Source organism: Pseudopodoces humilis, chromosome 11 (assembly GCF_049639895.1).
Source record: "Pseudopodoces humilis isolate 2021_Gansu_Grassland_sample_001 chromosome 11, ASM4963989v1, whole genome shotgun sequence".
Taxonomy (NCBI): Eukaryota; Metazoa; Chordata; class Aves; order Passeriformes; family Paridae; genus Pseudopodoces; species Pseudopodoces humilis.
In genome coordinates this window covers 10,686,667-10,713,490 of record NC_142210.1, presented here as the reverse complement: position 1 = coordinate 10,713,490, position 26,824 = coordinate 10,686,667, and the positions used below count along the sequence as shown (strand labels likewise).

The window sequence follows — 26,824 nt, the reverse complement described above, 5'->3', positions numbered from 1 at the left end:
GTGATATCATTGCATGTGGTTCTGTTTGTTGACTTCGTGGAGAGTGGTAACTTTTGGCAGGAGTACAGGAGGAACTGATGAGAAAGGGTCATACGGTAAATTATTGTAGCAACATTTGCGTAAAGATTGTCAGTTCCATTTTGGTCCATCTATTAAGTTTTCAAGTGAGTCTTAATGAATGATGGATGTGGCTGTACCAGCCAGTGGAGCAACAGGAATTAGTGGGCTCTTTCTTGTTTATGTGCAAACTGGTGAAAGGCCCCAGGTCAGTGCTTTCCTAATGTTAAAACTTGTTAAAAAAGTAGAGCTAAGTAAGTGGGTAAAATGGTAACTTAGAGTTTGAGGAGGCAGGAGGAGGATAGATGCACCTTGACCAAAAAAAGAGCTGAGGAAGAGAAGATGAAACCCATGCATTACAAATTTTGGGTTTTACTCTACAAGATTTCAGTGTCTACAATCCTGTTAGCAGTGTCAGTGGTGAGTTTGATTAATACTGGAAGCCTTGGGTGAATGAAGATGCTCCAATGTATCAGTCACACAACAGAAATGCACCTGAGAATATTTGATTTTTTAAAAAAGCGTAAGTTAACTATTCAAAATACAGTTAATTTGGAAATTTTGTTTAATGATCTGGTCCTAGAAGATACCAAGACATGATCATGTTTTCTTTCTGGGAATTAGGCCTGCTGAGTTGGTAGCAGTTCCATCTTTCACAGTCTCTTGTTTGGCATCATCCTATAAAGTGAATTTCTTGCTGACTGAAGCATGCTGAGTATGATGACGTTGCTTGGAAATACTCAATATAAATTACTGATGAAGGGCGTTTTGCTGTCCCTGCTAGTGGTGTAGGATCTTCTTAACCCTGATGTTCTATCATTTGATTGGTTTTACTTAATAACTCTTTCCTTTGCTACAGCATTGTACAGGTCCCTGGAGTGCCTCCACTCCTTCATTTGGTTTGATAACCCAGTAAAAAATAAGACCAGCCATACTTTCCAGAGAGCAAAGAAACTGAGGATTTCAGCAGAGAAGATGCAGAAGTACGGGACGTGGCTGCTGAGGTACTTGGTATGCAACCCCAGGTGTGCCAGCTCCATCTCTGAGCAGTGACATGGCACCCACATGCTCTCACCCATACAGGAGGACACAGGGTGCTGGTATGGGTTATGCAGGCTTGTTACCAGGAAAGTGTCCATGTATTTTCTCTTCAAATTGAATGTTTCTTGCTTGTGCTAAGATGAACTCGGGGCTTTTGTGCATATTGACAAAAAGATTTTTCTCTGAGGGTGACAGAGGTTTTGGATAGACAGAGTGCCTGTGTGGGAATGATATTATTTATGATAGAACAATATAAACTAATGACAGGTAAGTCATGTGTGGACACGCTCTGCACATATCAAAGCACATTGCCTCTTGTATTGCATTACTTTTATGACATTACAAACAGAACAATAATAAAAGATTTGTATTTCATAAGCCTCTTACAAATTAGGCAATTTTAATACCTGCTCTCTATGATTAACATAATGTATGCATTGACACTTGGCAAGTTAGTTCAGGTTATCTTTTTCGACACATCTAAGTTCTTTGTTAACATATTAAACAGAATTTAAGATCTGCAAGAAGAAATCAACTTTACATGGTCACTTCCATGCAATCAAAAGGGTATGCATTTGTTACATTAGGAGCTTATAAAAGAAAAAAATAACCTGCATCCATTTTCTTTTTGAAGTTTTGCTTAATCTTGCAGTGAGGCAGGCCCTGCTTGTATTGATACTGTAAAAGCACAAAGCATATCTAGATGCCTTTTTTCTTAAGGCTTCTTAATTTTTGAATGTTTGAAGAGGTTTTAGCTTTTCATTCCAGTTGCACATGTTGAGTCTTATTGAGGGAGCTTTCATCAGAAGTTTTAAGTAATTATTATGCTGTTAATTTTGATAACTTGTTTTGAAGGAAAGTACTCTTCATCAGATACTGAAGTACTTGGGACTCTCTGACATATCCCTATTAGCTATATGTCAAGAGATAGTCAAAGAGAACAAAAAGTCAAAGAGATTGTGACTTTTTAATGTTTTGTTCCTTAGGGAGGAGAGGCAAAGCAATAATTTCTTGGCTTTCTCTTTCCTGTGCTTTCATGTCCCTGTGATCCGTACCTTTGTCCCAGTGACCTCTGCGACTGCCCATGTGAGGTGAGAAGCCTCTTCTTAACGTGGCTTTCACTAGTCAGTAGTATTCCTGGTTTAAAGATCCAGTAATGCCAGACTTATCTCACGTAATGCTGTTTTGTTGTTCATAGTGCAGTTTTTTTTCTAAGAGGGGCCAAAGCAGAAGTGCAAGGGGGAAGTATTTTCAGTGTGGTTTTTATGCTTTTGCTTTTTCTGCTCTAATTAAATGACTAACTCTTCTGACTACATTTGGGTTAAAACTAACTTCTACTAGTATGGGGTTGAGCATTCTGAATTTTATTGGTTTACTGAGAATTTTTCCGGTTGTTTCTGTTTAAAAACTACCACCCCATCTAAGGGCAATACGGGAACATTTCTGTCACTAACTTTCAACAGTAATTTTAGATGCCGTTTCCTCTGTAAAGCAAACTGATGGCACTAGAGAATTGCTGCAGCTCATGACTTTGTGTAACTACGTGTAATTTGTTCATTGATATTCAGTGCCTTCAGTGACAATTTCCAGGAGCAAACATACCTCGTTTACTGTAAGGAGGAGTTGGGGCGAGGGTCACTCTGATCATGGGGGGTCAGCATCGCACCGTGGGCATCTCTCCCAGTGGCGCTCGCTGAATTCAGCCTTTTAGAAAAGCCCTTAACATTTGGTGTTTAACCAAAAGCCTTTTTTCTAAGTGCACGTGGGAGATTTATGTAGAGACTGCACAAACGAAAGGCGAAGCTTTCCTTTCGCGTTCTGTGTCCGTGGTCTCCGGGCCCCGGGCCCGGGCCCGCCCCCCCCCCGCCTCCCCGGTGAGGAGCACCTCCCGCGCCGCTCGCGGGCCGCGGCCGCCCCGGCGTGCGCCACCTGCCCGCGCGGCGGCCCCGCTGCCTGCGCGCGCCCATAGGCCGCGCGCGCGCCCGCCCCCGGGGACTGTGGGCGGCGCAGCCCCCCAGCCGCCCTCACTCCGCGCTCCCCGCCGGGCGAAGCCGGGCGCGGAGCCCCACAGCGGGGCCGCCCCGGCGCGGTGCGTGCTGGGGGGGGACGGGGGCAGCCCGGCGGTCAAGTGCCACGTCTACGACCGGGCGGCCGCCATCAGGGGCTCCAGCTACAGGAAGGTGAGCGCGGGCGCGTTGTGTGGCGCGCCCCCGGTCCGGAGCCGGGCCGAGCGGCGAGAGCAGCCGGGGGCAGCACCTGTGTCGGGAGCCGGACGGGGCTGATCGTGTTCGCTCTGCCCCGAGCGGTTCCGACCTGCGGGCCCCCCAGAGACAGCTGGGGGTTGCCCGGCTCGGGACTCGGCATGGCAGGCGTTCGCAGGCGCTCACCCAGCTCGGCTGGTCCCGGCATCCCCTGACTCAGGGCGGGCAGGAGCAGCTCCTCCTCCCGAGGGTGAAAAGAAACCCACAGCCCCCGAACTCCGCGGGAGCGCCGTAGCACTCATCCCGTTACTTCGGCGGTCACCCCCTCCCACCTTTCCCGGTTACCTTCCCTTCGGTCCCTTATCGACTAATCTCTGAACAAAACCACTCTTGTTAGTAGGGCATAGCTGAGATTTGCGTAGGACCTGTGTTAACACGTGTCTCATCGTGTAACAGGGCCGTGTGAAAGTGTCAACCTTAGGACATGAATTTCAGGCTACTTTTGGTTCGTACGGCTCGTGATCAAGGCAGTCTCCAGAATTAACTTTTTTTACTGTTACCTATTGCAATTAAAAGCTTGCGGCGAGAGGAAGTGTAAGAAATCTGATGGATTTCGGAGGTGGAAGGGGCTTCTCTCGGTGGAGCTGACCCTCCCTGTCGCTGGAAGCTCGTCTGGCAGGTGATCCCTGGCCTCCTGTGCTGGCACTGAGAAGCTCAGAGGCATCGACATCTGAATTAAGCAGTGCAGCAGAAACGGCTTTCTGAGACACCTGCTTTCCTGTTTGCAGCTCTGAAAGGGGTTTTACAGGTTCCTTTATTCCAAGAGGTTTGGACTTCTTTATTTCAAGGGATTTGACCTCCTGAACAAAGGAGGTCTTCTAGAGATCACACACACATGTTGAACCATGTTTTAAAAGTCATACTGTTGTTTCTACTCTTACAGGAGATTTGCAAACTGAAGAACAAAGCAACCCAAACCCAAATGTATTTGCTGGTTTCTGTAAATTAGGGATCGTAATAATGCTATTTCTGTTTCCCAAATAGGTAGAATCACTTTATCCTCATCCTGGATGGGTTGAATTAGATCCTGAAGTGCTATGGAGTCAATTTACTGGTGTAATAAAAGAGGCTGTACAAGGTAAGGGCTTAAACTTTGAGAAATTATTTATCAAAATCAGTAAAGTTAGTTACTTGGATAATAAAACTATTTTTAGCTAGTGCTGAAAATCATCACTGGGTGCAGGTCTACAACATGTTTTAAGATAGGGTACTGTAATTACCTTTTTCCTTTCACTGGGGCCAGGTTAGGATTGAACTAGAAGCAGAAGCAGTGTGAGTACTTGATTTACGCATCAGTGCCAACACTTTGTTGTTCCAGCTTTTTGTGTGTGCATCCTTCCCCAGTGTCTCTTCCTCCACATGCCTGTGTGCAGAAACAGAGAGCAGGCTTGTTCCCCTTCCAGTGCCCCATTGTTCCACCGCCACTTTGTATGTGCGAGTGTGTGAGAGAATGAGTGCAGGATGCTGCAGAGCTGTGCTCACTCAACTGCAACCCGATATTCCTACTTTTCCCATTTCACCTTTAAGTGGTTCTTGCTGCCCTATTCCTGTATTACTGTTCTTTTCTATTTGTAGTTTAGCCTAAAAATTCCTAGTGCTCCACACACTATATACAACTCCTTTTTTTGGCAAACTTCTGATGGGTTTTTTCCCCCCCACTTTTCTGGATGCTGCTCTATTTCTCTACAACTCTCACAGCTTTCATATTAATCCACCTCCAGTGTTCTGCCATCAATCCTGGATCACCTTCTGTGCCATGTTGGTGCTGTGACCCTGTCAACTCGACCCCTGCTTGCCTTCCCACAGTGCCCCAGCCACCTTGGCCTGTGTGTGAAAATTGAATTCTTTCATTCAATTCATTCAGTTCCTCCTGTTCAGCCCCTCTTGCTTGGTCTCCAGTGTTGCTCTGCCTTCAGACATGGCTCATGGCAAAACTGCTTGTCCCTTCCTTTGGAAGGCTGTAAATATCTCCAGGTGTAAGCTGAAGCTGATTATTTTGGGCTCTTGGTTTGTTCTGTCAGCAGCCACAACCATTTGGTCACAAGGACAGCAATGCCACCTCAACCCCCAAAGACTTATTGTCTTCCTTCATTTCGATTCTGTAGGACAAATCAGGAAGCAAGACTTTTCAGCTAGTTTTAAAAAGGGAAGATTTCCTTGTGGCCAAACTGCAGACATTGTTTGCAAGTCATTTTTAAGTGGGTGTGTAAGTAAGTATAACTCACAGTGCTGTCAAAAGAAGCAGTGCCACCCCTTTTTTACGGAGTTGTTTCTAGTCTAGGGCAGTTTCCTGAGTCAAATCACTGTCTGGTTGTTTATGCCAGCAGAGCTTCACCAGTGTTTGTGCTGACGCAAGAGAGGGTGTGGTGGCAGAGGCAGGAATGGCTGTCTGGAAGCAGAAGGAGCACACTGACACTTGGGTTTGCAGGGCTTGCAGAGCTAAACATGTGATTCCATGCAGGTGTGGATGAGCTGCTGTAGTTCAGTACTACCTGAAGGTGGATACTTCTGGCTGCACGGTCCCAACTCTGTCTCATACTGTGGCACTCCATCCAAAAGACAGCTTTACTGAAAAATATCTGTGTTTGTCTTTAGGTTTGTTTTTGTCTGTAATGGAAGTTAGCTCCACTGATGTGGGTGTCTGGAGAGCACAGTAGCTAGCACAGGGAAAGTGTTGGGACCACTCCACCAGATTGTGGGGGTGGGAAGGCGTAACACATGCCACTAGTCCTTAGTGAGCTGTGCAAGTGCTTGTATGGCTTTGACTGAAAAAGAAATAGTGCTGTTCTCAGGCCACCCACTCCCAGGTCCTCCTCCTGTACCCTCCTGCTACCAGCAGCACTTGTGCAGGCAGGTGGAGCAGGTTGCCTTGCGAAAGCACTGGTTTAATTTTCAGCTGATTGAGGAATTGATAGCACTGCTGGCAGGAATGCAAGGACCCAGTGTAAGGGGAAGTGCAGAAGTACACGTAGAACTGGGCAGCACAGGAAAGGTACCCTTTCTCTGTGAAACCTCTTCTGTAATTGTTGCTGAGAGGGTGCTGGGTGTAGAGTCTGCATGATGTGCTCACACAAATGAGCAGCTTTGCACGAGAAAATGAACATGAGAACACGTATGGGCAAGACCTACTTAACCTGTAATTTGTTCAAGGATCTGGATTGAGTGCCCTTCAGAGTAACAGTACTCTGTTACCCAACCTGACCTGCGTGGGTAGTCATTTGAGTGGAAATTTTTTAATGTATATTTTCTTCATGTAATTTTGCTTCTGTAAGTATGGCTGGAGGTAAATAGCAAGCTGATCAGAGTTGCTTTGAAAATAGCTGTGGACATATTTCATTATTTACACTTATATTAGAAAAAAATGTTCTGTAACAGTTATTTAAAGATAAGGTTTAACAGCAAAATTGGTATATATTCAAATGTGCATTTTTGTACTTCTGACTTTAAAATATACTTTGTTGCATTCAGTGCAGTCTGGTTTAAGCAAATTCATTCTTAGGAATTTTGAAACATTGCTTAAGAAATATTTAAAGTGAGACATGTCATTATCAAAATGATGCAGAAAGTCATGGTATATTCACATTTATCTATTTGCTGCCTGCAGGATCAATCTAGTTTTGTTTCTTTATAGAAATTCTTTCCCATAGTCTGTAAAAGTATTTTCGTTGGTGCTTTCATTCACATTCATCCACGTGAAATACACATTTTAATTGATTATGTAGGCATATGTAATCTGCCTACCTATATCTGGGATTGTTCATATTAAGTATCAACAGGCCTTTCAGAGGGTGGAAAGGGTCAGTGTGCCACAACAGCTTTTGGAAAATACATAGGTTTGGTTATATGCTTTGGAATCAATTGTCTGACTCAGAGCTCTCTAATGTTTCACTGCTCTGAACAGCTGAACAATTTGTACAGATTCATATTCTCATAAACTATTATTTTCCTAAGTATTCCACAGGTTTTATAGTTATATTGAAGAAGTTATATTTTTGTTTGTTTCTCCAAATAAATGCCTTTTTTGTGATTGTCATTTATTTTTGGTTTTTAGCTGCAGGACTTAACATGAGGCAAATTGCTGGGCTTGGCATCTCCACCCAGAGAGGAACTTTCATTACATGGCACAAGTATGTATGTTGTGTGTTTTTTAAAATGAATTTGTATTCATTTGCATTCACAGACTGGATGGAAGCAGGCTGTAGAAGTGTTGAATTCACTCATGTTCTCTTGTGTTTGCACAGCCACACCTTAGAGCGGTTCAGAACAGATTGTGTGTGGCCTTTTTCTTCTTTGTACATTGGAAGAAATGAATATATTTGTATTTTTAATTCTGGTGAGAAGTCTGACACTCCAAATGTCTGTGTGTTGATTTAGTAATTCCTCAAGTCCACCAGGAGGATATGCATTTATTATAGGAACTAACCTGTTTATTTTTCTGATTGGAAATAGTAAATAATGTTGAATGTTTTGGACACTTGGAGTTCTCTAGCTCTAAAGGTTCAAATACTGTTTTTCAGGAGGACAGGGAAACCCTTTCATAATTTCATAAGTTGGCAAGACTTAAGAAGTGCTGAACTTGTGAATTCCTGGAATAATTCCCTTCTGCTGAAGGTAAAACTCTGCTAATCTAGATTCTGCTTGGATGTATTAGAGCTGTTTAACTTTTATGACAAGTAAGGGCAATATATGGAGTACTGCAAGTGTCCTGTTCACATGGTGATGTGATGGGCTGTGGTCTAAAAACATTTAACTGAGCAATATTAGCATGGAAGATAATACCAAGAAAAAAAGTTCAGTACTTATATCCTAAAGTAATTATTATTTTTCATGTTTGCTCAGATTATCTATAGGAGGTGCATTTTCTGCTTCTTTTGGCTTGTGCTTCATACCTTTAGGAGAGAAAGATTTTCTCTAAGTGCAAAAACGCAAGTTAGTTTTCCTCTAAGTGGTAACTAACCAGCACAGTCACAATAAGAAGTTAAATTCTTGGGTTTGCCAGTTACTTCTTTTGTGAAAACTCAATGAATGATTAAATTTTGGTAAATCTATTAAGTCATGAGTGAACCTATCAACTGTAAGAGAACTTCCACTGGACTGACAGTATGTAATGCTGTCAGCCACATCATGCATTGTGCTCACATAGGTGACTGGTGTTGGCAATGCAGAGCAGTGGCTGTCAGTGCTCCAGCAGAACGTGCTAAAGCAGCATTGCTTAGAGCAGCTGCTCTTTCCTGTGGTGTGTGTTGCAGGAAGGCTGTCTGTTGATAGGAAGATCCTTACGTAATCCTATGAAGGATCCTCTAAAGAAGTTCTAGCCTTCTGAATCTAATCTCATGTCAGCAGCTTTCATCTGTGTTGTCATCCTTTAAAGGTAATTGATCAGTAACATTTCAAGGGCAAGATTAAAAATTAAGTAACTGTTTTCTTTTGAAACAGGTAATCCATGTTATTTTTACTGTGCTTCATTTCTTCACTGGGAATGATCGATACTTGGCACCCAGTTTTCTTACTTTTTCAACACATCAAACTTCTATGAAGTTGTCATGGGTTTTTAAAAATATACGTGAGGTAAGCTGGAAAGGGAAAAACAATAGGTTTCTTGAGTCATAATGATGACTTGTGACTTGGAGGTGTTCAGGGCCAGGCTGGATGGGGCTTTGAGTGACCTGGTTTAGTGGAAGGTGTCCCTTCTCATAGCTGTGGTTGAAGTTGGAACTCTTCAAGGTCCGTTCCAGTGCAGGCTATTCCATGACTGTGTGACTATCGGCTGTAATTGCTTCAGTTTTGTCTTGCTTGTTCTCAGAAGGACCAGAAAGAATTTGTTCATAGAAGATTAATTGCTTTTTTTCCCTTAGCAGCAGCTGTAAGAAAGTGTTCTTATTTTCTGTTAGGAGCATGAACTTGTAGGATAATATTAGTTAAATAGCCAACTCAGCCTTTTTAGAAGAAAACTTTACAATCAGAGACTTATTTTCCGAGGGCATTCTGATTAATAATGAAGACTGTAATAAAAGATATCAATAAATATGTTTCTCTTATTGCACCCAGTTGTAAATATTGTTTTTTTTTCATGTACATTTTTTCCCAGGCTGAAGAAGCTGCCAAAAAAAACAGCTGCTGCTTCGGAACGGTTGACACGTGGTTACTGTATAGATTGACTAAAGGTGAACATTACAGTTCCTTTTAAATATCAATAAAACACACTGGAATCTAAGAAATTATGTTAATTATTTGTCACTTCTATATCCTAGAATTCAGATACTTTTTCTGCAATTTGTGCTTTTGTATATTAAACAAAAATTGTCATGTATTTACTGTTACAGAAAGAACTTCGGAATTAATTATTCTTTGGGCCTGCTTGGATGGGAAATATTTATTCAGTGTAATCAGCCTTCTAAGAGTATAAGACTTAAAGAGGACTAACAGAGCTACTTGGTGTTGATTGAAGAAAAGTACCTGTGAAAGCAAAAAAGCAAAGCATTGTTACTAATATTGAAGAATTACAAGTTTCTTTCCTGAGGACTAATGAGGAGTCAGATTATGATTGTGATGCAGTTGGTGTGGTGCTGTTGGCTGTTCTAGACAGAAACAGTGTGAGAGGAAATGGGGTAATTAATGGGTGCACATTATAGTGAGCAGCAGGTACAATCTCTGTGCTCATTGTATCATTGTGATTTTACTCATACACACTTGATTTCTATTTCATGGGAGCCAATGAGATGTTTAAAGAAAACTCTTAAATATTTGGATGTCTAAAAATCTTACTTTGTTCTGTTTCTTTTCATGCTAGGTTCTGTGTATGCTACAGATTACTCAAATGCCAGTTCTACAGGCATTTTTGAACCCTTTACGGTATGTGCTGTTCACAAAGAATGTTGTTGCTATTTATTGTGCTTCTCAGAGCGTTGCTAATGTTTTTACTTTTTCAATTTCATTTCAGAAATGTTGGAATCCCACTTTGTCTAATCTACTTTCTATTCCAATGTCTGTTTATCCACCAGTGAAAGACACAAGGTAACCGTGAAGGCATAATTTAAAAAATAAGACAACTGTTAAATGGTAAATTAATTATGATTAATTGAGAAATACAAAATATTCTGCATAGACCAAATAATACACAGGTACACAAAAATAATTTATATGCAATTATACCTTATATAAAAGTATACAAAATCCAAAACTTTTTTACTGTGTTTCTAAAAGTGATAAATCAGTAGCATTACCTATTACATGTGATCCAAACCCAGGCTGTATGTACCTAGATTTCATTTTAACAAAAAGGTCGTTTTAATGTGATTTGTTTTAAGCTTCAACTTTGGATCAACTGACTCTGAAATATTTGGGATACCTATTCCAATAATGGCAGTGGTAAGTGAAAATATTTTCTTAAATCTGTGTGTTTATACTCTATTTATTTGGTTCTGATCTAGCACTTGCTTCTTTCACTCCTATTCCTCTATTCATTCTCTCTGACTTTACTGCAATGGAATTGATTGTTTAATTTTTCTCCAAAAACCCAGTATACAACTTTAGGGGGAAGGAGGAGAAAGGAGCAAGAGGCTGAGCTCTATTAAGGTTGTGTGATCAAATGGTTCAGTTCTGAATGTAGGAATTTAAGCTCTGCTAATTCATGTTTCTGGCTTAAAATCAGTTGTTCTGTATAAAGTTATACAAGAGTCCATTCTGTCTTGATTTCAGTAGGACTGAACAACTGTAAGAGTATTTGTTAATAGATCCATTTGTGATACCTTTTATCCTTTTTTATTTTTCACTAAAAATAAGTGGCAAATGACATGCTCTTTCCTCTAGTTAGAATTTGGATAAGAAAACCTGAAGTGATGATTTGGAGCAAAACTTGCTTGAATTAGCTAAATGAAAAAAATCTCCCTTAGCTAACATGAATTTGTCTAGTTTTAAAGAACTGTACTAAATATAGCTGTAAATTTACTGTGTCACCAAGGCAAAAACATAAGTAAATACATTTAATAACCATCATCATTGTTGGAAAATGGAGCATGGAATAATTTGGTATAGAAGGGGTATCCAGGAAAAAGAAAGCCAAGACCTCAAAACTTCAACTTTCTATTTGGAGAAAAAGGAATTCAGGCCAAGCTACTCTGTTCTGCTCTCTGGGATTGTAAATGCCCTGTTTATCCTTATTAAATATTAAACCACAAAACACTTCTTTTATTTCCATAATGTTTTTCAGTGTTGCAAGCAATACTACAGACATTCACATTGTGTCCAAACCTGGTGTGATTTGATGCCAGTTTTAAGTCTTATTGTTGTAATGCAAATACTTAAGAAATTGTTTAAGAGTCCTCTCTGAATGCTCAGTTCCTGAGTGGTTACTTGTATTCAGAATACACTTTACTTATACAATACAGAGATATTTTCAAACCCAGCATTGCAAGGTGGTAGTCAGGAGCTAACATGTTCCATTGTTTTTGTTGGATTGACAGGTAGCTGATCAGCAGTCAGCTACATTTGGAGAATGCTGCTTTCACCCAGGAGATGTTAAACTGACAATGGGAACAGGTGGTTTCTGGAATGTGAATACTGGAGAGCAGCTCTTTGCATCACAGGGAAGTAAGACAGCGGAGTTTTGCTTTTAGGGGATTTTATTTCGGCTGTTCCTTCTTAGCTCTTAATGCTTAGGGTACACAAAATAAAACAGGGTTGTGCTTTTTCTTCTGTCTATAGGTGTAGAAAAACAGCTTGGGAGTTCTTTCAGAGGAGAAGACTGTGGAAAATTTTTATCAGTAATGTAAATATTGATTATCCTAAAGTAAGCTTCTCAGGAAGAGAACTTAAGTAGCATGATTAGTAATTATATCTGCATCCCTCCTGTTTTGTTTTTTCCTTCACTTGTTCTTCATAGCAGTATTGTACAGGATTGGAGAAAAAAGGGATTGGTCCGCTGGCTTCTTAGATCAAAAAGTTGCACTGAATCATTGCAAGTTCCTCCCCTTGAGCCCTTATGCATTGAAGCACCTGCAGTGAGATAATGTAGGATTAGAAGTTAATATTTTTCTTTTAAAATGGGCTCCCCAGTGTGTTTCTAGTGTTTAAAACTTTGTCATTCTGAACATCTGTGGTCTGTCAAGCTTGTTAATTTGTCAGAGATAGCTATTTGTCAAGAGAGCAACACTGAGCATCATACTGAAGTAAGTTTGCCTACACAGTCTCTCTCTCTGTCTGTCATATTTTTGAAGAGTTACTAATTTCAGGGTGTCTTCTGGTTAAAATGGGGTGGGGCTGGGAAAGAGGACAACAGTGTGCTAAAGAGAGTTTTACCAGCTCAAGTCTTGAAGAACATTGGCAAATACATGAGATGTGTCAGAACTGAATTGCATAGACATTGAATTTCCTATGAATGCAAATGCTTTTTATGCTAATTAATTATGTCATTATTATGATATTTTTACTTAGGAAATAATACATATGTAGTCCAGTAAAATGCAATAGCAAAAAACATGCTGTAAAGTTTTTCAGTTTAGCTGTTGTATTCTGGTAGGAGTTAAAATCTTCTAAGGCAGTGCTGTGGAACTTTTACTGCTGTAGGCTGTTACTTATGTTAAAATTATTTTCCCTGTGTCTTTTGGCTGTGGTGGAGTATGGTTAGTGGGACAAGTTAAGTGCCTGGCTTTCTCAGTGCTGAGGACATGAAATGTGTTCAGTTTTTAAAGCTGTCATATGTATTTAAGACTGCAAGATGAATCCCTGCAGCATCCTTGTGCAAGCTATTCATTAGCTGCTGTTCTTATTTCTGGTCAACATTTAGCTCCTACATATAAGAATTTGAAAAAAAGAAAAATAAGGTGGTTCCTTCAAGAACAACCTGCCTCACAATTCAGTGATGGAATTACGTTGTATAGGTTTAAAAGATACCTCTGGTAGCCTGAGGGTTCTTAATACCTCTGGTCATGCAAAGTGTCATGGGGATCTCTTCCCTAGAGGTATGATTATGTTACATAGCTAGAGACTCTGGTGTGAGCATTTTTAGGGAGGCAATGTGATGGATGGATGTCTCTGTCCTTAATTAGCTGCACTTCTTTAGGATCTGTGGCTCAGTCTTTTGGTTTTTTTTTATTTGTGGCTTTACCTTTGGTAAAAAACAAGGATTTTAAGGGACACCTGAATGAATGATCTGGAGTAAGATATGTTACATTCCCCTTCCAACAGACAAGTATAGACTTTAATCAGTGCTGCTGATGATTTTATAAGCACCAGAGTGCCTCCAGCACTAACACAAGTTCCTGCAATTGCACTGGTACTCCCACAATTCATTTGGACACAGGCAAGCAAACTGGAGATGATTCTGTGAGGAACATAGACATCAGCAAAGTCACTTTGAGAAAGCAGAGAGAACCCCTAGATCCTTCTGATGTTTTTCTGGTCCTTGTAAAGGTACAATGGGACTCGTTTACTTTTGTTGCATTACCTGTGATTTCTGGGTCCTGAGCAGGGTTTCATAAAGTCTGGGTGCTTTCTTCGCTCCAGCAGTTACTGTGCTTGATGGGGTGAAGTTGTTGCAGTGACCACTGACTATTTGGGTTCTCTTATAGTGACCTGAAAAGCCATTTCTTTAGCTGCAGTGTAGGTGAAACTTGTTTTCTTCTTTGCTTTCTGTGTGAGGAAGCATTGCATATTAAACAGAGAATTAAAAGTACATCACTTTCATCCTCTTCTGTGAATAAGATCTGTGCTCTAAGTTTGTGTTATTTTTTTTTTGTGTGTATATGTCTGTTTCAGTTTTGTGTTTCCCAACTGAGAGTCAAGCCTTCATGCTTTATGTTTTGGGGAAAAACACTTTTTAGAAAGTTTTCTTTACTTTTTAGAAACCCTTGGGTAAAGTTGGATGGACTTAAATAGAAAAGCATTGATAACTTTTTATGTATGCACAATCTCTTATATAAAAAATAAAAATAGGTACAGATAGATCTTCAGATTAAAGGTATTTTTTTTGTAATTTGATAGCAATTTTTAGGTTAAGTTTTGTCTAACAACCTGTTGCTCAGTTCTCTTGTAATACCATCACTAAAGTTTTAAATAGCACATTTAACCTCTATCAGTGACTTCTTTAGCTTGAATTCTACAAAGGAATTGAATAAAGTTTATATATTTTTTAGGTGGGTTCATTGTGAGGAATGTTTGTTTATGTTTTTCTGGAAACATTTAATTTAACTGAGTGTTTTGTTTCATGGGAAATAATTAAGGTCTTTATCCACTGATTGGTTGGAAGATTGGAGAAGAAGTTGTTTACTTAACTGAAGGCTCTATATCGGACATTGGCACTGCCATAAAATGGGCTCAGGATATAGGTAAGTTCTTTAATTTTATAGAGAGTGAAATATATAACTGCTTAAGAAGCTGTTTTATAGTTCTTAGTTATGTCAGTTTAATTTTATTATTCATAATTGAAGGAAGTAGTCTGCATTCTTTGGACAGTAGAAATGCACAGTCTTTTTTGTAGGCATTCTGCTGAGTATGTTTGCTGCAGGGAGTTAGGTTTGCACAATCATCTCCTCTTCAGTCTCTGCCTCAGACCATCCTGCCTAACTAGGCTTTTATTTTCCTGAAATATTTTACTCCTCACTTGCTTTTGAGAAGTCTTGAGCTGTACATCTCATAACTAATAATAGGTTTGATGTATATGAAAACAACATGAAGAACTTTGCAAGTAACAGTATGTTGCTTCACGTGGAAGTAATGTGCCTTTTGGCTGTTGTTATTATTTTGTAATGAAAGGTTTTGCATTCCAGTTTAATGACAGACTAAGAAGATACTATGTCTATAGTAGTTGATGTTCAAACACACTGATTGTTCATAGGACAACTGTTCTTGGTTCTAATTAGAACTTCAAAATTTACTTGGCTTGCTTAGAAATTTAGTACATTTTTACTAGGATGAGAAAAAACTGATTAGTGTCTCAAACTTTGGACTGTCTGGGAAGGGTTTTCCTCAAGTGTAACTCACCACAAAATTCCACGTTTCTTGAAGCTATCATCTTTAGGTGCATATGTACATGTATGTGCTCTGGTATGTGCCCCTAAAGGTTCACTGTGACTCAGATTGGTCATCCCATCTTCAGCATTTGACTAATCTTAGAGAGTAACAGCCACAAGGCTTTGGAGGAAATGACTCAGTTCAGTGCTGCAGACTCAAGTGTCAGTGCTACATATATAAGCTTGCTGCTTCAGAATCCATAATTAAAATGGGTAATTATCCATATGGAACTTACCTGTACTTAAAATGGGTATCATTGGTATATGCAGAAGCATAAAGGATTTTTAGCTAGTCAGTAGTAAAATAATCATGACCTACAGTTGCTACCGTAGAAAAAAAAAAAGAGAGGGGGGGAAGTTTTAGAGATGGCATAAATAAAAGGCAAGCTGCTTTAAACTCTGTAACAAGTAAGGCCTATATTTTCTGAAAATACTGTTGTAGAGGAGTAGAATTCAGAAACTTTTGTCAGCTTTAGAGAATGGAAAAACTTTAGCTCTACAGAAGGAATTGGGCCAAAATACAAGGTAAGCCAGTGGCCTCAGTAAGGGTGGTGAGGCTCAACAATGGATGAAGATAAGACACAACAGTGGTAAAAGTTTGGAAATAGTAATTTCTGCAGCAGGGCAAACTTAGTTTAGTGGACTTCTTTTACTGGAATCGTGTAACTTCTAAGAATTTTGAGGAAGTAGTGTGTGGTATTTCAGCTTGAAGTCAGTCTTACTTAATTTTTGATTTTCTGTCTTGGCATAGAGGTACAATATATATAATTCAGTAACAGCAAAGACAACAAGAAGGAAAAATGTGATTTAGGTTTATTAGTCTAAGCAGAGTGGAATCCATAGTTTTCCCACAAATTCGTAAAGGTTACAAAGGTAAAGTGAAAGTCCTGATGAGTTACCAAGATGGGTAAGTTGAACTAGATTAAACTAATTTACCTTTAATAGGAAAATCTACTTTTTTATTCAAGAAAAAGCAATAGCACTCATGTACAGGAGACTTCTAGTCTTCTGTAAAATCATGTTATGAGGCCACATAAAGACATCATTAGTTACAGCTTTGGAAGATGGATAGTACAAGAGTTGCATGTGGGTGAAGGGAAATGTCTGTAGAGTTATGAAAGGACTCGTCTGGCTAGACAGAGGATAAAAGCAGTGTCTATCCAAGAGGCATTATTGTGATAAGAGGTGATCTATTACCTTATCTATCACTTGCTAAGATACTAAGGATGCTGATAAAATATAGGTATGAAGGACTTTCTCTGTAGTTATTAGGTGGATGGACTAACAGTAGCAACATGAAGGGAAAAAATACGTTCTATGAATCTAAGGTTTTAGCACTCTTAGTGTGCCATTATCATTCTTAATTCCCATTTATGTCTTGAAGATTAAAAGGCTGCAGCACGGCAGATAGGAGAGAATCCTTTTGTGTTTAGCCTTCACCTGAATAGTTTGGGATTATTGATATGACTAATGGATGTGAAATAGAGGAGAAGAGAGTGTTTTCCTTAGACTTTAGATTTTTTTCTCTTAGTGGGACAAAATGAAGAAATCAAAGGAAATAATAACATTGTACAACTTATATATCTTTACAGAACTTTTCACCAATGTAGATGAAACGGCAGAAATGGCGCAGAGTATTGCTGATTCTCAAGGTGTTTGTTTCATTCCAGGTTTTCAGGTAAAATTATTATTAACAATAAAATCAAGATTATATTTTAATAATCCAGTTAAAATTAATATTTACATTTTTAATGGTAGAAACTTACATCTTATCACAGTATTTATCCTGTACTATTGAGGTCCTTATTGTCTGTAGCTCATCATGATACATGAAGGCCATTGTCGTATCAGAATGGTTAAATGCCATTCCTCCCCTTGAGAAAAACCCTACCAAATAGGAGAATTAGTGATGGACAGATAAACTAATTTTCCCCCAGTAACACAGGCACTGCCTGCAGAGACACAAATGAATGTCACAGCTTTTCTGCTATGAAGTGCAGAGCTTTCATTGAGACAATACTTCTAGTCACTGTTCTAAAATAATTCATTTTATTCTGCCTTTTTCAAGGTGTAGGTTGTAATTTATCAAAATATTTTAAAGTATCTAAATACTAGCAAGATTGCAAGTCCTGGTGTTATGAAAAGCAAAGATAATACTTAAGCACTTCTCCTTGGAATGATCAAACTCAGTAAAATAAACTTCTCTCTTAGAAGTCTTAATGACAGTTAGCCTTCAGTGATACGAGCTCATCTCTCAGTTGTTAGTTAGTAGTTGTGTTGCTAAATGAGTTAGCCATACTCAGTTTGATCATTCCCAGGACTAGCGTTTTTTATGAAGAAACTTAGCATCTTTACCTTATCTTTGTCTAAGTTCTATATACTAATGGAACAAAACAAAGAACAACTTAATTTCTTCTCCAGATAGCCCAGCTTCCTTCAGTGTCACTGATAACAGGCTGTAGTATAAGCAATAAAAAGTAATACTGTCCTTTTCAGTATTACTTTTGAAAGTCAATTCATCTCTTTTTCAAGAGTTCAAGAGGGTGTGTGTGTGAATTCTCGTTAGAGAACAGCAGTATCAGTAATACTGAGTGTGCCCTGTCCTAGACATTTAGTGTACACTTTAAATGTATTTTAAAGAGAAATTATGTGGATTAGACATTTTTAGTTTGTCTGATTTGGAAGAAGTCACTTAAACGTTGTGCTGTTGAAAGAAGCAATTTAAACTGTTCACTGAGTAAGCTAAAATAACTCTATATACCTCTTACATATTGTTCTCAATTTTCTTCTTTCACTATGCTGCGTGTAATTGTCGTAAGTTATTTTTTTCTTACTCTTTAATTTCTTTCACAAGGGTCTGCAAATACAATTCACTGAACTCATGGTGACATCTTTTCTGCAGGTTTCTGGGGATGACCCATATTTATGTGCCTCTTTCATGGGCCTGAAACCTTCCACTAACAGAAACCATCTTGTTCGAGCTATATTGGAATCTCTAGCTTTCAGGTACTGCTTGCTAAATTGTCTGGCTTATATTTTGTTATGTTTGCTTTTATTTAAATCAGCAGTGTTAAATGGATACATGGAGTTTTGCAGCTTGTACAGTACACTACTGTTATGCTGGAAAGGAGTTTCAGCTGCTTCCTTTTTTTTAATACTTTACAAATAAATTTGTGTCTATTTTTTAGATCAGAGTTTTTGTCATTAAGCAACCATATAGAGATTCTTAAATAATGTTGCTTTCTGCATGTTTTAAAAGTGTTTTCTGTTTAAAGTTTGTCCTTCCTCTCCTGACAGTATTTTGTCAGAAGCTGTAGTCCTCTCTAGTTGTGCTTAAAGTATCCTTGAAGCTGAAAGTTTTATATTAGCTTTTGTTTAAAGTTTGAAATTTTGGTGTTTTATAAAACAAAGTATCAGGCCTCTTAAACATCTTAAAATATGTGAATGGACAGCAGCTTCCAGGTCTGTGAAGGCTAAAGATGTCACTGCTACCACATCAATATCTCACTGCTTTGCCAAAACATTTCTCAAACTGGAGCTGAGTATGGATTGAGCCTGGCTCCCAATGGACTGTGGCCAGTTAGGGAGCATTGATGTGATTCCTTCTGTGTAGCAAACAGCTTTGCTTTGGGCATAAAAATCTCCTTCAAAGAGCTCAGAAAAGATGTCTGGAGGGGAGGGCAGCATTCTGAATTGCTGCAACTGGTTTCTAATGCATTTTTCTTCTGCACTGTAAGCCTGAACATGAGGTGCAGTAATTTCTGAACTGACATGGGTGTCTTGAAGAGGATGTTAAGGGATGTTAAGAATTTAGCCATTTCTGGATACATCTTGATACTGCATACAAATAGAAAAAAGTAGAGATCCTTTGTGTTTAGATTTTCTCCCGTTAAATGAAATGTTTCAGGAAGAAGTCAAACTTGAAGGCTTCAGATATTCCCCTTACAGAATAGCTGGATAAACTCCAATTAGCACTGTTGGCCTACTTTCCTCACTCTAAGCCACTTGTTACATCAACAATTGCATCTCTAGAAACCTATCAGTAACTTTCAGTGGCAAAAATGAACCTTCTACAGTGATTTGCTATAGAATGGGCCATGATTTAGCCATACTTTTGTAACTGACCAATAAAGACCATTTTCAGTGGGTTTGGGCTTTTAGTTTATGCATTCTAGAAACTTTTCAGCTATTGCAGCAGTTCTGACAGAACTGAGGCTTTTCTTATCTTCCATTTATTTTCTGACCATGTAAATACTTGAAAACACTTTACTGAATATTTAATGCTTAATCCAACTAAACTTTTTTTAAGAAACAAACTGCTTTACGATATCATTGAGAAGAAGGTGTACATTCCTCTTCAAACTATTCGGTAAGTTCTCTGTAACTTTTAAATTTGATACATGAGATTTTGATTTCAAACAGATTTGAGCTTTATTATGCATTTTTATCTTACTGTAGAAATTCTGCTGTTTAGAAGTAGATGATTTCCAAGTCAAATGTTAATGTAACTTAAGCAGCAGTAGAGTCTACCCACAGCTATTGGCATTGGTGATTGTTAGTAGGAGAGTAATGAACTGCTGTAATTATTAAAACAAAAATTAAAAAGAAGGCGTATCCAAGTTTTCAGGTAGCACTAGAATGCATATAGCAACGCCTGCCACAAAGGTCGTTCTACCCTTTGTCATCATTCTTTCATACTGACATTTTCTATGCTGGATCTTTCACAGAGAATGTTTTGAAGACTTTGGTTAAAACTGGTTCTATTTGTGAGGGAAATAGGGAGATTAGTTTTACAATTCAGTTGTTAAGACATTTGTTCTGCTTTAATCTTGGAAGAACCATATCAAATTTAGTGAGGTAGCTGTAATCCCTAAAATATGCTTGCACAACATTTAGCTGAATTAAGCATTTCTGGGAGACCACATTTCACATTTTGTTAGGGAGCTTCTTTGAGAAGCTACAGCAGTCTGAGGCTCAGAAAGCTCTGCAACAAAATTCCTCCGTCAGGCAGCCAGGGTCAGCATGGCACTGCAGTCAGGAGCAGAGGTGAGCATTCCTGTCCCTTCTGTGCCTCTGCAGAGGAAGAATAGACTGGCAGGCATGTAGACAGCAATCAGACTCTCCGTGGAAAAAAGAAAGAGTACAGAAGTGGGAGGAGGTAAAAGTTTCTGCTTTCCATCACATACTGGGAGAGAGCAGGCAAAGGTGAAGAAACAGCCAGGGTTAGGGGTTTAATGAAAAGATGAAAATACCAGAACTTCGATTACTTAGGAAGCTTTCTAAAATAGAAAATTGCGTCCAAAATTTGAAGACATTACGAGTGCAAGCTCTTAAAAAACTCTTCAAATATGGGAAGTGTGGAAATACAGCCTGTGAAGCATTAGAATTCTGATTCCATTTACATTGCAATGTAAACTTTAAATTGCATGATCATGTTATTTTTCATTCATGGATATAAAGTTGCAGTTTCATATAGTGTCTGTATTACTTAACTAAAATCAGTAGCAATTCAGTTTGACGATTAAATGTTAAAACATGAGACACAGTGGGGTTCTCAGTGGGGTTGCAAACTGCTTTACCATCCTTATGTCTGCACATCTTTTCCATCTGTCAATTATATTTGATTTTTTGTTGTTGTTTTTATCCCATAAAAACGTGATGTTTTTATCCCATCGTTATTCCTTTTTTAGCTGTTGTCCTATATTCTTTGTTTCTTCCTGGTCTCTTGGCATTGTTTTCATTAGTCCTCTGTAGATTCCTATTATTTCTCTTTGTTTGTCTCAACACCATCAAGAAAAGCACAGAGAAAGAGCCCTCAGCTTTAGCCAACTATAACTAATGAGTTTTATTACCCAGCACTTTCTATAGCAATAAACACTAGATGTCTTCTCTGCACCACATTTGATGGAGCAACAGCTCCATACATGGCTGGTATTGGAATACAAGAGCATAATGAACCTATCTAGGACATTTCAAAGATTGCTTTTTGTTTTAGTTATTTTGTTTGCAAGAGTAATTACTTTGAAATCTCAGATGATTAAAGTTCAGCACTGATAAGTTCTTGTTTTCTCTATTAAATTGGTCTCAAATTAGGAAAACAGACAGATGGAAGCCTCATTCTGAACCTCCTCTTAAAAAGAAGCAACTGTTGAAGGCATTTTAGCTAACTAATACCAAGATTTGGTAGTAAGGAAAAAGGTACTTTTCTAGATCTGAGAACATATGAAAGGGTTTGTTTGGTGTAATGGTTTTGATTGTTGTCATATTGTGGTGGTAACTATGTAAAGGTTCTATTATAAACCATAACATTTCAGCCAAGGTTATGCATAGTTTTAAAAGACAGAACTTCCAGAGCTTTTGATAGTGACCTATGTCCATGTCTGTCTACCATTCCTCTCTGAGTTTATAAACTTTGTTTTTCTTCTTTTTTTTTTTTTTTGCACCTTGTTCTGTTTTTTAAATTTACCCATAAAGTGGAAATGCATTTGTGCATGAGTGACAGGAAGATTTATGCATAATTGTGAAATATCAAACGTTGTTTTCTGAAATGCTGGCAATAAGCACTTAACACATTTTTTTTTAACTACTTCTTCCCTTCTCCCTACAGAGCTGATGGAGGTGTCAGTAATAATAGTTTTGTCATGCAGATGACATCAGATTTAATTAATAAGAAAATAGAAAAACCTGCAAATGTGGACATGTCTAGTCTTGGTGCAGCTTTTCTAGCAGGCCTTGCTTCAGGTACGTAGACATAACAAAGGCTTTTTTCCCCTTTATCATGCATGTTATAAATACAATAGAAAAGAGAACAGACAAAAAAAAGGGCATAAATTCAAATAATTGTAATCCCAAAGGATTACTTTAGCCATTTTTGTGGCAATCTAAGGTAAATAGTGTTTATGTTTCTTTGTACAGTACAATTAGAAGGATGTATTACTAGAGAAGAAAGGTGAATCTTGTCCTTGCTGCCTCCTCTTTCCTTGACTCAGGCACTCCATGTCCATTCCCATACTGGTGCTGCCTGAGTGGTGCTGCCTGGGGCTGGGCCATGTGGCCAGGGAGCCACCTGGCTCACCTGCAGCACTGTCACACCCACTGAAGCTGTGTCCTGTGCTCTGTGAACACAGCCTTTATCCTTTGAGGCTTTCACAGGAATCAAGTACAAAATAAATTATTAACAGGAAAACCAGCTCTACTTACACAGAATTGTTTCATATTGTTACCCAGATTGAAAGCTACAAACTGTTGTTTTGTTAAATATGCACCTACAAAAGATGTTTTTGTTGAAGTGCTTTGAAATGTAAATAACACAAATGGAGGTAAAAACTATATGCTTGGGTAAGACTTATTCAGCAGTTAAGAATGCAAGGAAGTTGAGACCCTTGACAGCCAAGAGTGATTTAATAACATAAATTAATAGGAATCTGTTTCTTGCCATTTATACAATTTTTAAGACAGTAGGAAAGCAGCTAAATCTTGGTTTCTGGGGCCCTTCTTTGTTGAAAAGAACCTGCAACCAAAAGCACTTTGTGGATGAAACCTAAGGGAACTTCAGTGTACCAGAGCTGTTCCTTGGAAACCATCCCAGTTAAGCAGATGCACTGTTGTCAGGATTCCAAACAAGTGGATCCTATTGGAAAGGATTTTCACAATATTAAAAATATGCTTCCCTCTGAGAAAGTTGTTGGTAAAGAAAAGCTGTCATTATTTCTTACTGTGTTTCTGCTTTGGATCTTTTGGAAATAGATTAAAACAACTCAAAAATAACGTATTTGTAGTTGAGCTGGAGAATGAATTTTCTGTTTATAGGATTTTGGACTGACAAAGAACAACTAAAGAAGCTAAGGCGAGTAGAAGCAGTGTTTGAGCCCCAAAAGGATTCAGAGGAATACAAACCTGCTATGGATGCATGGCTGCAAGCAATGAAACACTTGCCACACTGGTAGAAATTGGAATTTTAATTTTTAGAAGAATTAAAATGGTTTAATTCATATTTTATAAAACCTTGACATTAACAGGACAGTAAAAAACCATAACTGGAATTTGTGATGGTGTATTTTAAGTTGTGTGATATTTCAGTTACCCCCCTGCTGCTGGATTACTTACCATACTGTAATGAACCTTCCCATCATCCCTGTGGCAGCTGTGATCCAGCTGCAGCATTTGTGTCCCTTCAGTGACCTCCTTTGGGTGGCCCAGCTGCTCATATCCTGCCATGTACTGCACATGGGCTGTTTTAACTGTGATGGGTTTTCTACTGAGCAACTTGCCTCCCTTCAGATCTTTAAAATCTTGGGTATGTTAATCATCAAGGAAGGGTAAAAGGCACATTTATTCCCCTAGGCAATGCTAAGAAACAAAATGATTGTTGGGGCTGGGTTGTGAGGAATTCAGTTGTGTACAAAGACGTTGTTTTGGTAGTAGCCTGTTACCACCTTTTGGTTGACGCTAGGCGCTGTGATCACATTATTTGTGCACTAGAGCAAAATGAAATACAAAAGCAAATATGCTTTCAACACTCCATTTAAAAAATTCAGGATTTTTGTAGCTGATACTTTGTAGCTAGCTTGTAGCTCCATTTTTAAAAATTTTATAGTCCAAAAGCAATCTTACCTGGTGTGGCCAGCACAGATACGTTAAAACTAGTTCCAGGTATGCTATCTAACTTGTAAAAATCCATACTGTTAGTATCTTCAAGGCCATTTTTAAATATCATTATTATTAGCTAAAAGGGAGTAAAAAATCTATTTTTGAAGCTATAAATTACTTTTGTATTTTTTAAACAAATAAATTAATTAAAGAAATGTGTAGTTAATTATTCTTATATATTTCTATATATAGCTTATTTCTAAAATTACTGTAATTTTCTCAGGATTATGTGTAAATCAGCTTCCAAAATGTAAAATGATTAAACATTTTAATTTCAGAATAATATCAAGTTCAAGCTGTGGGTGATTTTTATTCCACAGACACTGGAGATAAGAAATGTTTATGGATTTAACATCATTAAAAGAGGGGTGAAAAACTTCATTTTCTTGTGCTGATACACAGAAGGTCAAATCATACACCAACCATTTCCTCAGTTTCCTTCAATCATGTACCCTGAGCTGGAGCATCTCCTCTAGCTGAGTTTAAATCCCATCTCATTTACTTGTCAGCCCTAGTTTAATGTGCCATTTTTCTTGTTCTTCTGCTACATTCTGCCTTTCAACCTGTGCTACATCTTGGCAATTGTCTTTTCTCTGGGTATCTTTCCAATTCTTCTTGACTTTCTTCAATGTGAACCCTTAAAAGAAGAAGCGTAAAGAAAGAAGTGTATCTGCTGATTTCTAGTAATATGCCAGGCTGTAGTGCCAAGACTTCAGTATAAAGTCCCTCGATGAGATTCCCTCCACTGCTCCTTCTGCTGTAAGGTAAGATTCTGCAGTTACAGGATATGTGAAACAATTGCTTTGCTATAACACCTGTATTCAGCTTGGGATTTTCCTCTGTCATCAAAAAGTCACTGCTAAGGAAAATGCTCATTAGCAAGAAGGTTCTCTGTCCAAGGCCAAGCAGAAAGGCTTTAAGTCTGGCACTGTGGGCAGAAGTTTGTGCCTCAGTGGCTGGTATTCTACACTTTGTTCTCACTGAGGGAGTTTAATTTCATCAACATTTGCCTGGGTATAATGTCCACCCGTTGCCCTTTATGGGAGTTGAAGGCTCCTTGACTTAGGTTCTCTTGATACCCTGGAGGTTTTGCTGGGCTGAGCCGGCAGTGTTGCACTGCTCCCAGACACAGCTCTGAACCTGATTCTGTTAAAATCACTCTGCTGAAGGCAGCTCTGCACCATGTGCATGATACTGCACCTTTATGTGGTGGCAGTTTCACCCTGGCAATGGCACAGCTAGAGAGAGAGAAGATAGCCAAGACATTATTTAGTCCTCTTGCTGCAGGTGGTGTCCTAGAGGATACACTCTGGATAACCATATTACCACTGTCACTGTTTAATTTGAAACAGGAATTTAAGCTGTTTTCCTTTCACTGGCCTCAAGTCTACAGGAGAGAAACTTCACTGCTAATTAAGGATGCAAAAAGGCCTTGGTGTATTTACCAGCTGAGCCTTTCAAATGGCCTGCAGAGTTATGAGTTCTCTTGTGGAGAGTTTCAAAGTAGGCAGTAAGGGTCTGAAACAGAAGGGTGTCTGAAAGTCTCCCAGGATGGAGCAACCTTTGGAGATCAGAGCATTTGCCACAGCTTCTGACATGAAGTTTCCCAAAGACTAAGCAGACTAACTGATGTTTTGAAGAAGCTTGGTCACTGATCAAAGCCTCTTTTGCTTATCTTTTACAAGAAAATTGACTTTATCTTCCCAGGAAATATTTAATGTGATGATATCTAAAAGTGGTACCTCTTAACTGATAATGGATTTGAAATAAGCTTTAGATACATTCTTAGAGGTGCTGTGCTGTCTCAATTTTTGCTACACAGAAGGGCGTTAAAACCATTTTAGAACCTCATTCATAATAACTTCAAAAGCTGTAATTTAAAATATGACAGCTTTTACTGCTTTTTTTACTTGTATTTAATTTTTTGTCTCAAAGTTTGGAAAGTATATGCAATTTTACATTTTCTGCCAGCTGAGTTTGATAGTAAAGGTAAAAATACAAAATTACAAATATTTAGTTTTGTCATTTTAAGTTAATCAGTTGAGATTTAATGTTTTACTTGGGATTGGACAGTAATGCAGCTCATCAGCATGTGAAGACTGGCAATTCACTTGAGATGTGTTAGTGATCTCTGGGCATTCTGCCTTCACAGATCACACAGTGCTGATAGTAGATAACGTCATATCAGTTTGGCCGTTGTATCATTCATAACATATAGTCCTATTAAATATGTGGGGACTGTGTGGCATGAAAAATGATGCCTCATAATAATCTCTCTATTGTTGGAGGAATCTCGCTACTACTGGATTAATTGTTGTATATCAAGAGAAAGGGCAGATGAACTTCAGCTTCAGATAGTTGAAAATACTGAGCAGCTGTATAAATTTTGTTACATAGCTAAAACAAAGATCAAGTCAGCTATGTTTAAAATCTTACTGTAATGAACTTGACCAAGATTTTTGAGTACTGTTTTCTTTTAAGCAGTATTTTCTGCTCTACTCTAACTTTCTATAAAATTAATGCAGTTGCTCACATTTGTTTCTAACAAGAGAATTTAGACTTGCTTTCCTGCCAGGAGAAAGTAGAAAAAGCAAAACACTGAATTGCTGAAAGCCTTCTACCTTCTACTGGCATAATCTCTGTAGCAAGACCCTTCAACTAGTCCCAGTATTTCCAGGATCAGGGCACAGCACAAGAGGCTCACCAGTTGAAGAAAAGCCTTGTGGAACGAGGTAAGAAGCATTTCCTGCCAGTCAGTGTGGTTGTGTTACTGGTCAGAGCCAAAGAGTATGAAGGTGTGAGCCCCCC

At 38.7% G+C, this 26,824-nt stretch overlaps 2 protein-coding genes across 3 annotated transcripts in view; both read left to right on the top strand.

The window, feature by feature from the left end:
* The window catches only part of XRN1 (5'-3' exoribonuclease 1), a 37,345-nt gene extending 36,083 nt beyond the window's left edge, over nt 1-1,262 (top strand). For both annotated transcript variants that reach the window (XR_015773444.1, XR_015773443.1), the window contains exon 44: nt 917-1,262. The gene's annotated coding sequence lies outside the window, so the exon portion shown is untranslated. The remainder of the gene's footprint in view (nt 1-916) is intronic.
* Nucleotides 182-24,171, top strand: GK5 (glycerol kinase 5). Its single transcript, XM_005527063.3, has 18 exons — nt 182-311; nt 917-1,068; nt 2,856-3,278; nt 4,344-4,437; nt 7,411-7,486; nt 7,877-7,970; nt 8,796-8,927; nt 9,448-9,523; nt 10,150-10,211; nt 10,300-10,373; nt 10,667-10,727; nt 11,822-11,948; nt 14,579-14,683; nt 16,960-17,045; nt 18,270-18,373; nt 19,677-19,736; nt 21,975-22,108; nt 23,177-24,171. Exons 1-18 carry the CDS (start codon nt 182-184, stop codon nt 23,311-23,313), a joined length of 2,127 nt encoding a protein of 708 aa, XP_005527120.2. The 3' UTR covers nt 23,314-24,171.
* The last annotated feature ends 2,653 nt before the right edge of the window (nt 24,172-26,824 follow it).

Bases quoted from the DNA above. Each gene is read 5' to 3' on its own strand.
- GK5 (XM_005527063.3), top strand. From the start codon at position 182: ATGGATGTGGCTGTACCAGCCAGTGGAGCAACAGGAATTAGTGGGCTC. The intron at 1,069-2,855 runs GTATGCAACCCC...CTTTTTTCTAAG, and splicing joins CGTGGCTGCTGAGGTACTTG to TGCACGTGGGAGATTTATGT. The intron at 10,374-10,666 runs GTAACCGTGAAG...ATTTGTTTTAAG, and splicing joins CCACCAGTGAAAGACACAAG to CTTCAACTTTGGATCAACTG.